The sequence below is a fragment of the Oncorhynchus mykiss genome, chromosome 17 (assembly GCF_013265735.2).
Source record: "Oncorhynchus mykiss isolate Arlee chromosome 17, USDA_OmykA_1.1, whole genome shotgun sequence".
NCBI classification, from domain to species: Eukaryota; Metazoa; Chordata; class Actinopteri; order Salmoniformes; family Salmonidae; genus Oncorhynchus; species Oncorhynchus mykiss.
In genome coordinates this window covers 4,878,643-4,892,094 of record NC_048581.1, presented here as the reverse complement: position 1 = coordinate 4,892,094, position 13,452 = coordinate 4,878,643, and the positions used below count along the sequence as shown (strand labels likewise).

Below are 13,452 nucleotides of genomic sequence, written 5' to 3'. Positions count from 1 at the left end.
CATTAGCGTTAGCATCCAGCACGCAACATTAACAAAAACATAAAAGCCTTCAAATAAAATAATTTACCTTTGAAGAACTTCTGATGTTTTCAATGAGGATACTCTCAGTTAGATAGCAGATGCTCAGTTTTTCCAAAAAGATTCCTTGTGTATTAGAAATAGCTCCGTTTTATACATCACATTTGGCTACCAAAAAAAATCCCCAAATTCAGTCCTCAAAACGCGAACTTTTTTCCAAATTAACTCCATAATATCGACTGAAAACATGGCAAACGTTGTTTAGAATCAATCATCAAGGTGTTTTTCACATATCTCTTCATTGATACATCGTTCTTGGACACATGCTTTCTCCCCTGAATCAAATGGTAAAGTAGAAGCAGCTGGCAATTGCGCACCGAATTCGACGCAGGACACCAGGCGGACACTTGGAAAATGTAGTCTCTTATGGTCAATCTTCCAATGATATGCCTACAAATACGTCACAATGCTGCTAAGACCTTGGGCGAACGACAGAAAGTGTAGGCTCATTCGTTGCGCAATCACAGCCATATAAGGAGAGAATGGAAAACAGAGCTTCAGAAATTCTGCTAATTCCTGGGTGATGCATCATCTTGGTTTTGCCTGTAGAATGAGTTCTGGGGCACTTACAGACAAAATCTTTGCAGATTCTGAAACTTCAGAGTGTTTTCTTTATGAATATGCATAGTCGAGCATCTTTTCGTGACAAAATATCGCGCTTAAAACGGGAACGTTTTTTATCCAAAAATGAAATAGCGCCCCTAGAGCTCTAACAGGTTACCTGTGGGAAATCACCTCACAATTCTGCATATTGAACATATATATTTTAATGTAGAGCCTTACTTATGGAATTGTGAGGTGATTTCCATAGTTAAACTCCTGCAATAAGAGCTAAGATGCTAATATTTGTGAAAACTCTTCACATTTCATGGACCCAAGATCCAGAGGTAACGCTGTACAGTGCAATAGAAGTCTGCCTCAATGCATTTCTAATACAGCCACAGTGGGACTTCAACTATTTTTTGTGTGTCAAATGAACTACTTATTGTCTTTTGTTTAATCCATATAACAACATTTCAACCTTTTTTTAGCATTATCTTGTCCAAATATGGCATTATATCCACTATTTGTATCTCTTTGCATCAGTTTCAATATTGGACTCTTATTTTGAAGGCAAAATGCAAATTCCATTATTTCTCAACCTTATTCTAGCAAGCATCACACAGGTGCTTTTCCGACAGGATACAATAATAACTTCTAACCTGCACGGTCTCACACAGAGCACGGAGAAGAGCAGCGGTCGGTCGGTAGTCGACATCGGAGAAGTGAACGAAGCCTTTGTTTTCAGAAGCAGCAGGAATCCGAAACTGGGGAAAAAGATGATGATGAGTTTTCTGCCAAACTTCTCCACTGAGACCTGGACCCTCCTGGCCCTCCTCATCACCCTCATTGTAGTGTAAGGACTTACATCAAATCAAATGTTATTTGTCACATGCATCGTAGTTTATGTCGTGGAAATATTCAGTCAATTATTTTTCACAAATTCCGGAGCCTGTGAGTTCAAATAGACTTGTATTAAGACATGATAAAAGCCGAGCGAGCTGGTTCATGAAAACAACAACTTTTCCAGTCTTGGCAAACACTTCATATACAGCTGTCCTCCTTACGTGACCCCCATAGCAACTCCTCTAAATGACTCGTCACCTCTGGCATTTAACCACCGTTATCTTATTGTCTTGCACTATTAATCATCCAAAAGGAGAAGGCAAGTGAATGGTCGTGGACAGGCAAAAGGTCAAAACCAGATCAGAGTCCCGGAGGTACAGAGTGGCAGACAGGCTCGAGGTCAAGGCAGGCAAAAGGTCAAAACCAGATCAGAGTCCCGGAGGTACAGAGTGGCAGACAGGCTCGAGGTCAAGGCAGGCAAAAGGTCAAAACCAGATCAGAGTCCCGGAGGTACAGAGTGGCAGACAGGCTCGAGGTCAAGGCAGGCAGAATGGTCAGGCAGGCGGGTACAGAGTCCAGAAACAGGCAAGTGTCAAAATCGGGAGGACTAGAAAAAGGAGAAATAGCTTGGACATACAAGACGAACTGGCACAGAGAGACAAGAAACACATGGATAAATACACTGGTAGAGACAATAACAGGTGAACAGACCAGGGACACAATGATAACAGCTCTATAAACATAATAGCATGGTTATTTACAGAATAGCATGGCTATATACAGAATAACATGGTTATTTACAGAACAACATGGCTATATACAGAATAACATGGCTATATACAGAGTAACATGGCTATATACAGACTAACATGGTTATTTACAGAACAACATGGCTATATACAGAGTAACATGGCTATATACAGAGTAACATGGCTATATACAGATTAACATGACAAAATACAGAATAACATGGTTATATACAGAATTACATGGTTATATACAGACTAACATGGTTAAATACAGAATAACATGGTTATATACAGAATAACATGGTTATGTACAGAATAACATGACAATATACAGAATTAACATGGGTATATACAGAATATCATGACAATATACAGAATAACATGGTAATATACAGAATAACATTGCTATGTACAGAATTACATGGTTATATACAGAATAACATGGTTATATACTTAATAACATGGTTATATACAGAATAACATGGTTATATACAGAATGACATGGTTATATACGTAATAACATGGTTATATACAGAATGACATGGTTATGTACAGTTTAACATGGTTATATACTGAATGACATGGTTATATACAGAATGACATGGTTATGTACAGTTTAACATGGTTATATATACTGAATGACATGGTTATATACAGAATAACATGGTTATATACAGAATAACATGGTTATATACAGAATAACATGGTTATATACAGAATAACATGGCTATATACAGAATGACATGGTTATATACAGAATAACATGGTTATATACAGAATAACATGGTTATATACTGAATGACATGGTTATATACAGAATAACATGGTTATATACAGAATAACATGGTTATATACTGAATGACATGGTTATATACAGAATAACATGGTTATATACAGAATAACATGGTTATATACAGAATGACATGGTTATGTACAGTTTAACATGGTTATATACTGAATGACATGGTTATGTACAGTTTAACATGGTTATATACTGAATGACATGGTTATATACAGAATAACATGGTTATATACAGAATGACATGGTTATGTACAGTTTAACATGGTTATATACAGAATAACATGGTTATATACTGAATGACATGGTTATATACAGAATAACATGGTTATGTACAGTTTAACATGGTTATATACTGAATGACATGGTTATGTACAGTTTAACATGGTTATATACTGAATGACATGGTTATATACTGAATAACATGGTTATATACAGAATAACATGGTTATATACAGAATGACATGGTTATATACAGAATAACATGGTTATATACAGAATAACATGGTTATATACTGAATAACATGGTTATATACAGAATAACATGGCTATATACAGAATAACATGGTTATATACAGAATAACATGGCTATATACAGAATAACATGGTTATATACAGAATAACATGGCTATATACAGAATAACATGGTTATATACTGAATGACATGGTTATATACGTAATAACATGGTTATATACAGAATAACATGGTTATATACAGAATAACATGGTTATATACAGAATAACATGGCTATATACAGAATAACATGGTTATATACTGAATGACATGGTTATATACGTAATAACATGGTTATATACAGAATAACATGGTTATATACGTAATAACATGGTTATATACAGAATAACATGGTTATATACAGAATAACATGGCTATATACAGAATAACATGGTTATATACTGAATGACATGGTTATATACGTAATAACATGGTTATATACAGAATAACATGGTTATATACGTAATAACATGGTTATATACAGAATAACATGGTTATATACGTAATAACATGGTTATATACAGAATAACATGGTTATATACAGAATAACATGGTTATATACAGAATAACATGGCTATATACAGAATAACATGGTTATATACTGAATGACATGGTTATATACGTAATAACATGGTTATATACAGAATAACATGGTTATATACGTAATAACATGGTTATATACAGAATAACATGGTTATATACGTAATAACATGGTTATATACAGAATGACATGGTTATATACAGAATAACATGGTTATATACAGAATAACATGGTTATATACAGAATGACATGGTTATATACAGAATAACATGGTTATATACGTAATAACATGGTTATATACAGAATGACATGGTTATATACAGAATAACATGGTTATATACAGAATAACATGGCTATATACAGAATAACATGGTTATATACTGAATGACATGGTTATATACGTAATAACATGGTTATATACAGAATAACATGGTTATATACAGAATAACATGGTTATATACAGTTCACTTAATCTAACTTCTCTTGAACTTTTGACTAGTTACTGTGTGTGTGTGTGTGTGTGTGTGTGTGTGTGCGTGTGCGTGTGCGTGTGCGTGCGTGCGTGCATGCGTGCGTGCGTGCGTGTGTGTACGTACAGGTACGGGTACTGGCCCTATGGTGTATTCACTAAAATTGGTATCCCTGGTCCCAAACCCCTACCTTACTTTGGCACAATGATGGAGTATAGAAAGGTTAGTACCCATTCAGAATAAATATCTCTCTCATATTTTAAACAACAGTGTTATTTCCCCCATGTAAAAAAATACATGGAGAATGAAAAAGAGGACTAGCCGGTTGTTTTAACAAGAGATAAATACAAGGTAAGACATGATCAGTCTTGTGTTATCGACCCTGTGGACCATCTCTCTCTCTCTCTCTTCCTCCATCTCTCTCTCTCACTCTCTGTCTCTCCCTCTCTCTACCTCTTTCTCTCTCTCTCTCTCTCTCTCTCTCTCTCTCACTCTCTCTCTCTCTCTCTCTCTGTCTCTCTGCAGGGCTTCACTAACTTTGACACAGAGTGCTTTCAGAAGTACGGGAGAATCTGGGGGTGAGTTCAGTTGGCTGTGCCGTACTAGGATGACTTACAACTGTACTATGCTTTTTCAATTCATCACCTGCTGGAGCTGTTATGTGACCATGAGGAATAGTATTAATAATATCAACCAGAATGTTTTCTTTGTAGTTTTATATGAGGTGGTTAAATGTGTGCCTGAGTTTCTCCTCTGTGAAGGTTCTATGATGGGAGGACGTCTGTTCTGTGTATCATGTAGGATTGTAGGTGTATCCAGACCTTCACTTTTTCCACATTTTGTTACATTACAGCCTTATTCTAAAGTGGATTCAATCTACTCACACAATACCCCATAATGACAAAGCAAAAACTGTTTTTTATAATTTTTTACAAATGTATAAAAACAAAACAAATTAAATATCACATTTACATAAATATTCAGTCCCTTTACTCAGTACTTTTACAATTACAGCCTCGCGTCTTCTTCAATTCTTCTCTGCAGATCCGGTCTCTGGCCGGGCCACTCAAGGACATTCAGTGACTTGTCCCAAAGCCACTCCTGTATTGTCTTGGCTGTGTGCTTAGGGTTGTTGTCCTGTTGGAAGGTGAACCTTCACCTCAGTCTGAGGTCCTGAGTGCTCTCGAGCAGGTTTTCATCAAGGATCTCTCTGTACTTTGCTCTGTTCATCTTTCCCTCAATCCTGACTAGTCTCCCAGTCCCTGCCGCTGAAAAACATCCCACATCATGATGCTGCCTCCACCATGCTTCACCGGAGGGATGGTGCCAGGTTTCCTCCAGATGTGACACTTGGCACTCAGACCAAAGAGTTTAATCTTGGTTTCATCAGACCAGAGAATCTTGATTGGATTTAGGTTCCTTTTGGCAAACTCCAAGCGGGCTGTCATGTGCGTTTTACTGAGGTGTGGGTTCCGTCTGGCCACTATACCATAAAGGCCTGATTGGTGGAGTGCTGCTGAGATGCCTGTCCTCCTGGAAGGTTCTCCCATCTCCACAGAGGAACTCTGGAGCTCTGTCAGAGTGACCATAAGGTTCTTGTTCATCTCCCTGACCAAGGCCCTTCTCCCCCGATTTCTCAGTTTGGCCGGGCAGCCAACTCTAGGAAGAGTCTTGGGGGCTCCAGATTTCTCCCATTAAAGAATGATGGAGGCCACTGTGTTCTTGGGGACATCAATGCTGCAGAAATGTTCCCAAAATCTGTGCCTCGACACAATCCTGTCTCGGAGCTCTATGGACCGTTCTTTTGACCTAATGGCTTGGTTTTTGCTCTGACATGCTCTGTCAACTGTGGGACCTTATATAGACAGGTGTGTGCCTTTCCAAATAATGTCCAATTAATGGAATTTACCACAGGTGGACTCTAATCAAGTTGTAGAAACATATCAACCATGATCATTGGAAACAGGACGCACCTGAGCTCAATTTGGAGTCTCATAGCAAAGGGTCTGAATACTTATGTATATAAGGTATTTCTGTTTTTTGATTATTGTTATGGGGTATTGTGTTTATGAGTTTTAAAAATGTATTTAAGTCAATTTTAGAATAAGGCTGTAACCCAACGAAATGCCATAGTGTAAGATGTGCAATTAGAGGCAGTCTGTTCTGTGTACCACGTAGTTGTGTATATAGTGGTTAAAGCCAGCTGTGTTTCTCATCTGTGAAGGATCTATGATGGGAGGCAGTCTGTACCATGTAGGTGTATATATATAGTGGTTAAAGCCAGGTGTGTTACTCCTCTGTGAAGGATCTATGATGGGAGGCAGTCTGTTCTGTGTACCATAAAGCCAGGTGTGTGTTTCTCCTCTGTGAAGGATCTATGATGGGAGGCAGCCTGTTCTGTGTATCATGGACAAAAGCATAATCAAGACTGTCCTGATTAAAGAGTGTTACAACATCTTCACCAACCGCAGGGTGAGACACACACACACACACACACACACACACACACACACACACACACACACACACACACACACACACACACACACACACACACACACACACACATACACACACATACACACACACACACACACCTAATAATAATCTGAAAAATAATAATCTTAAAAATATTACTGAAATTATTATCACCATTTTTGTGGCATTTTGTCATTTTAAAGTAGTGTGAATATTATGCAAATACTGTGATCAATATTAAATCATATAATTAATGTCTGTAAATTATAAAATTGCTGTAGAAATTCATTCTGAGCGGTGAGCTGTTTGATGCGTTGTCCGTTGCCGAGGACGATACATGGAGACGGATCCGCAGTGTCCTCTCACCTTCCTTTACCTCTGGACGACTAAAACAGGTAGAACCATCCCTCCATCTCTCCCTTTCTATGTTTATCAACTTGTTATAAACTCATTATAGCTTGTTATAACTCTTCATTAACTCATTATAGCTTGTTATAAACTCTATAAACTCATTATAGCTCTTTATAAACACTTTATAACTTATTATAAACTCTATAAACTCCTTTTAGCTTGTTATAAACTAATTATAGCTTGTTATAAACTCTTTACTAACTAATTATAGCTTGTTATAAACTCTTTACTAACTAATTATAGCTTGTTATAAACTCTTTAAATCATTCTAGCTTGTTTTAAATTCTATAAACGAATTATAGCTTGTTAGAAACTAATTATAGCTTGTTATATACTCTATAAACTAATTATAGCTTGTTATAAACTCTATAAATCATTATAGCTTGTTATAAACTAATTATAGCTTGTTATAAACTCTATAAACTAATTATAGCTTGTTATAAACTCTATAAATCATTATAGCTTGTTATAAACTAATTATAGCTTGTTATAAACTCTTTAAATCATTATAGCTTGTTATAAACTAATTATAGCTTGTTATAAACTCTATAAACTAATTATAGCTTGTTATAAACTAATTATAGCTTGTTATAAACTCTATAAACTAATTATAGCTTGTTATAAACTAATTATAGCTTGTTATAAACTCAATATAGCTTGTTATAAACTCTTTAAATCATTATAGCTTGTTATAAACTCTTTAACTCATTATAGCTTGTTGTAAACTCTTTACTAACTCATTATAGCTTGTTATAAACTATTAACTCATTATAGCTTGTTATAAACTCTATAAACTAATTATAGCTTGTTATAAACTCTATAAACTAATTATAGCTTGTTATAAACTCTTTAAATCATTATAGCTTGTTGTAAACTCTTTACTAACTCATTATAGCCTGTTATAAACTATTAACTCATTATAGCTTGTTCTAAACTCTTTAACTCATTATAGCTTGTTATAAACTCTTTATAAACTCATTATAGCTTGTTGTAAACTCTTTACTAACTCATTATAGCCTGTTATAAACTATTAACTCATTATAGCTTGTTATAAACTCTTTACCATTTCATTATAGCCTGTTATAAACTATTAACTCATTATAGCTTGTTATAAACTCTTTACCATTTCATTATAGCTTGTTATAAACTATTAACTCATTATAGCTTGTTATAAACTAATTATAGCTTGTTATAAACTCTTAAATCATTATAGCTTGTTATAAACTAATTATAGCTTGTTATAAACTCTATAATCATTATAGCTTGTTATAAACTCTTTAATCATTATAGCTTGTTATAAACTCTTTAATCATTATAGCTTGTTATAAACTCTTTAATCATTATAGCTTGTTATAAACTCTTTAATCATTATAGCTTGTTATAAACTCATCATAGCTTGTTATAAACTCTATACTAACTCATTATAGCTTGTTATAAACTCTTTAATCATTATAGCTTGTTATAAACTCTTTAATCATTATAGCTTGTTATAAACTCTTTAATCATTATAGCTTGTTATAAACTCATCATAGCTTGTTATAAACTCTACACTAACTCATTATAGCTTTTTAGAAACTCTTTACTAACTCATTATAGCTTGTTATAAACTCTTCATAAACTCATTATAGCCTGTTATAAACTCTATACTAACTCAATATAGCTTGATATAAACTCTTTACTAACTCATTATTGCTTGTTATAAACTCTATAAACTAATTATAGCTTGTTATAAACTCTTTAATCATTATAGCTTGTTAAACTCTTTACTAACTCATTATAGCTTGTCATAAACTCTTTATAAACTAATTATAGCTTGATTATAAACTAATTATACCTTGATTATAAACTAATTATAGCTTGATATAAACTAATTATAGCTTGATTATAAACTAATTATAGCTTGATATAAACTAATTATAGCTTGATTATAAACTAATTATAGCTTGATATAAACTAATTATAGCTTGATATAAACTAATTATAGCTTGATATAAACTAATTATAGCTTGATTATAAACTAATTATAGCTTGATATAAACTAATTATAGCTTGATATAAACTAATTATAGCTTGATATAAACTAATTATAGCTTGATATAAACTAATTATAGCTTGATATAAACTAATTATAGCTTGATATAAACTAATTATAGCTTGATATAAACTAATTATAGCTTGATATAAACTAATTATAGCTTGATATAAACTCATTATAGCTTGTTATAAACTAATTATAGCTTGTTATAAACTAATTATAGCTTGATTATAAACTAATTATAGCTTGATATAAACTAATTATAGCTTGATTATAAACTAATTATAGCTTGATATAAACTAATTATAGCTTGATATAAACTAATTATAGCTTGATATAAACTAATTATAGCTTGATATAAACTAATTATAGCTTGATATAAACTCTTTAAATCATTCTAGCTTGTTTTAAATTCTATAAACGAATTATAGCTTGTTAGAAACTAATTATAGCTTGTTATATACTCTATAAACTAATTATAGCTTGTTATAAACTCTATAAACTCATTATAGCTCTTTATAAACACTTTATAACTTATTATAAACTCTATAAACTCCTTTTAGCTTGTTATAAACTAATTATAGCTTGTTATAAACTCTTTACTAACTAATTATAGCTTGTTATAAACTCTTTACTAACTAATTATAGCTTGTTATAAACTCTTTAAATCATTCTAGCTTGTTTTAAATTCTATAAACGAATTATAGCTTGTTAGAAACTAATTATAGCTTGTTATATACTCTATAAACTAATTATAGCTTGTTATAAACTCTATAAATCATTATAGCTTGTTATAAACTAATTATAGCTTGTTATAAACTCTTTAATAATTATAGCTTGTTAAACTCTTTACTAACTCATTATAGCTTGTCATAAACTCTATAAACTAATTATAGCTTGTTATAAACTCTATAAACTAATTATAGCTTGTTAGAAACTAATTATAGCTTGTTATAAACTCTTTAATAATTATAGCTTGTTAAACTCTTTACTAACTCATTATAGCTTGTCATAAACTCTATAAACTAATTATAGCTTGTTATAAACTCTTTAAATCATTATAGCTTGTTATAAACTCTATAAACTAATTATAGCTTGTTATAAACTCTTTAATAATTATAGCTTGTTAAACTCTTTACTAACTCATTATAGCTTGTCATAAACTCTTTATAAACTAATTATAGCTTGATTATAAACTAATTATAGCTTGATATAAACTAATTATAGCTTGATATAAACTAATTATAGCTTGATATAAACTAATTATAGCTTGATATAAACTAATTATAGCTTGATATAAACTAATTATAGCTTGTTATAAACTCATTATAGCTTGTTATAAACTCATTATAGCTTGTTATAAACTCATTATAGCTTGTTATAAACTAATTATAGCTTGTTTTGAACTCATTATAGCTTGTTATAAACTCATTATAGCTTGTTATAAACTCATTATAGCTTGTTATAAACTAATTATAGCTTGTTATGAACTCATTATAGCTTGTTATAAACTCATTATAGCTTGTTATAAACTCATTATAGCTTGTTATGAACTCATTATAGCTTGTTATAAACTCAAACCCAAATCAAATCAAATTGTATTAGTCACAAACACATATTAAGACTTAATGGTTTAACGCTAAGGAGCTTTTTTTAAGGAGAAGTCATGCTGTTCATTTAAATAATTTACCGGTTTCTCTGTTATTTATCCTGGGAAAATTGAGTGGTTTTGGCGGTGAGTCTAGGTATCCGGGTTATTGGCATTCAACCCTAATCATGAAGCTAACCACTCTCTCTGTCTCTCTCTCTCGCTCTCTCTCTCTCTCTCTCTCTGTCTCACTCTCTCTCTGTCTCCCTCTCTCTCGCTCTCTCTCGCTGTCTCTCTCTCTCCCTCTCTCTCTCTCGCTCTCTCACTGTCTCTCAAATCTTGCTGCTGTGATGGCACACTGTGGTATTTCACCCAGTAAATATGGGAGTTGTTTTCAAATTCTTTGTGGATCTGTGTAATCTGAGGGAAATATGTGTTTCTAACATGGTCATACATTGGGCAGGAGGTTAGGAAGTGCAGCTCAGTTTCCACCTAATTTTGTGTGCAGTGAGCACATAGCCTGTCTTCTCTTGAGAGCCATGTCTGCCTACGGCGGCCTTTCTCAATAGCAAGGCTATGCTCACTGAGTCTGAACATAGTCAAAGCTTTCCTTAAGTTTGGATCAGTCACAGTGGTCAGGTATTCAGCCACTGTGTACTCTCTGTTTAGGGCCAAATAGCGTTCTAGTTTGCTACATTTTTTATTAAATTCTTTCCATATCTACTTCTTTACCTCTCTCTGTGCCTCTCTCTCTGTCTCTCTACCTCTCTACCTCTACCTCTCTCTCTCTCTATCGCTCTCTCTGTCTCTACCTCTTTAACTCTCTACATCTCTCTCTGTCTCTCTACCTCTCTACCATCCAATGGCATCTACCTCTCCATCTCTCTACCTCTCTCTACCGTTCTCTCTCTCTCTCTCTCTCTCTCTCTCTCTCTCTCTCTCTCTCTCTGTCTCTCTCTCTCTCTCTCTCTCTCTCTCTACCTCTCTCTCTCTCTCTCTCTCTCCCTCTCTCTCTCTCTCTCTCTCTCTCTCTCTCTCTCTCTCTCTCTCTCTCTCTCTCTCTCTCTCTCTCTCTCTCTCTCTCTCATCCCCCCTCTCTCTCTCTCTCTCTCTCTCTCTCTCTCTCTCTCTCTCTCTCTCTCTCTCTCTCTCTCTCTCTCTCCTCTAGATGTTTGGTATCATGAAGCAGCACTCTGCTAACCTGCTGAATGGAATGAAGAGGCAGGCAGATAAAGACCAGACCATCGAAGTGAAGGAGTGAGTCCTGATTCCTAACCTCTGGCTTTTCACCTTACAACTCTGAGTCTTGATATAGCCACCATTTGCCTTGATGACAGCTTCACACACTCTTGGCCTGAGGTAGAATACCTCATGATAAGCTGTAGACCAAACTATAACTTCTTGATGCACCCATCCCGTTAGCGGGATCATTTTCATCAACCACCGCTGAATTGCAGAGCGCCAAATTCAAATCACAAGTGCAATATAGCAAAACACAGTTTAGCTTGTTGTTAATCCACCTGGCGTGTCAGCTTAGCTTAGACCCACCCAGCCTAAAGGAGGACATGGAGACCCACCTACCCTGCAGGCTTAGCTTGTTGTTAATCCACCTGGCGTGTCAGCTTAGCTTAGACCCACCCAGCCTAAAGGAGGACATGGAGACCCACCTACCCTGCAGGCTTAGCTTGTTGTTAATCCACCTGGTGTTTCAGATTTCAATAAAGCTTTTCGGCGAAAGCATAACAAGCGTTTATGTAAGAACATCTCTCTCAGTAGACAAAACATTACAAACAGCTAGCAGCCAAGTAGATTGGTCACGAAAGTCAGAAAAGCAATAAATTAAATTGCTTACCTTTGATGATTTTCGGATGTTTGCACTCAAGAGACTCCCAGTTACACAATAAATTCTCCTTTTGTTCCATAAAGATTATTTTTATTTTTTTATATCCAAAATATCCAAAATAAAATACCTCCAATTGGTTGGCGCGTTCAGAAATCAGCGACATCGGATACGTTTTTCATCCAAAACATCCAAACATCAAAATACTGCCGCCTCAAGAGGATTAAAAAAAAAAAGCCAACAAGAAAATGCTTCCCAGAAGCGATGTTCCTAGTGGCCGGAGACTTTCATGCAGGGAAACTAACTTACAAGCAAAAACTAAAACAGGAAGTGCCAGTGATTCGCTCAATATGGAAGTGGTCAGAAGACGCAAATGCTACGCTACAGGACTGTTTTGCTAGCACAGACTGGAAAATGTTCAGGGATTCATCCAATGGCATTGAAGAGTTTACCACCTGAGTCACCAGCTTCATCAATAAGTGCATCGACGACGTCGTTCCCACAGTGACTGTATGTCCCAACCAGAAGCCATTGATTACAGGCAACATCCACACCGAGCTAAA

The 13,452-nt window shown here is 34.6% G+C and overlaps 1 protein-coding gene across 2 annotated transcripts in view; it reads left to right on the top strand.

Annotated features, from left to right (window-relative positions):
* The first annotated feature begins 1,078 nt into the window (after window positions 1-1,078).
* Window positions 1,079-13,452, top strand: part of LOC118940217 (cytochrome P450 3A27-like) — a 47,349-nt gene continuing 34,975 nt past the window's right edge. For both annotated transcript variants that reach the window (XM_036948686.1, XM_036948685.1), the window contains exons 1-6: window positions 1,079-1,474; window positions 4,666-4,759; window positions 5,063-5,115; window positions 6,910-7,009; window positions 7,297-7,410; window positions 12,218-12,306. In XM_036948686.1, coding sequence (XP_036804581.1) covers window positions 1,197-1,474; window positions 4,666-4,759; window positions 5,063-5,115; window positions 6,910-7,009; window positions 7,297-7,410; window positions 12,218-12,306 — 728 coding nt within the window. In that variant the 5' untranslated portion in view covers window positions 1,079-1,196. The remainder of the gene's footprint in view (window positions 1,475-4,665; window positions 4,760-5,062; window positions 5,116-6,909; window positions 7,010-7,296; window positions 7,411-12,217; window positions 12,307-13,452) is intronic.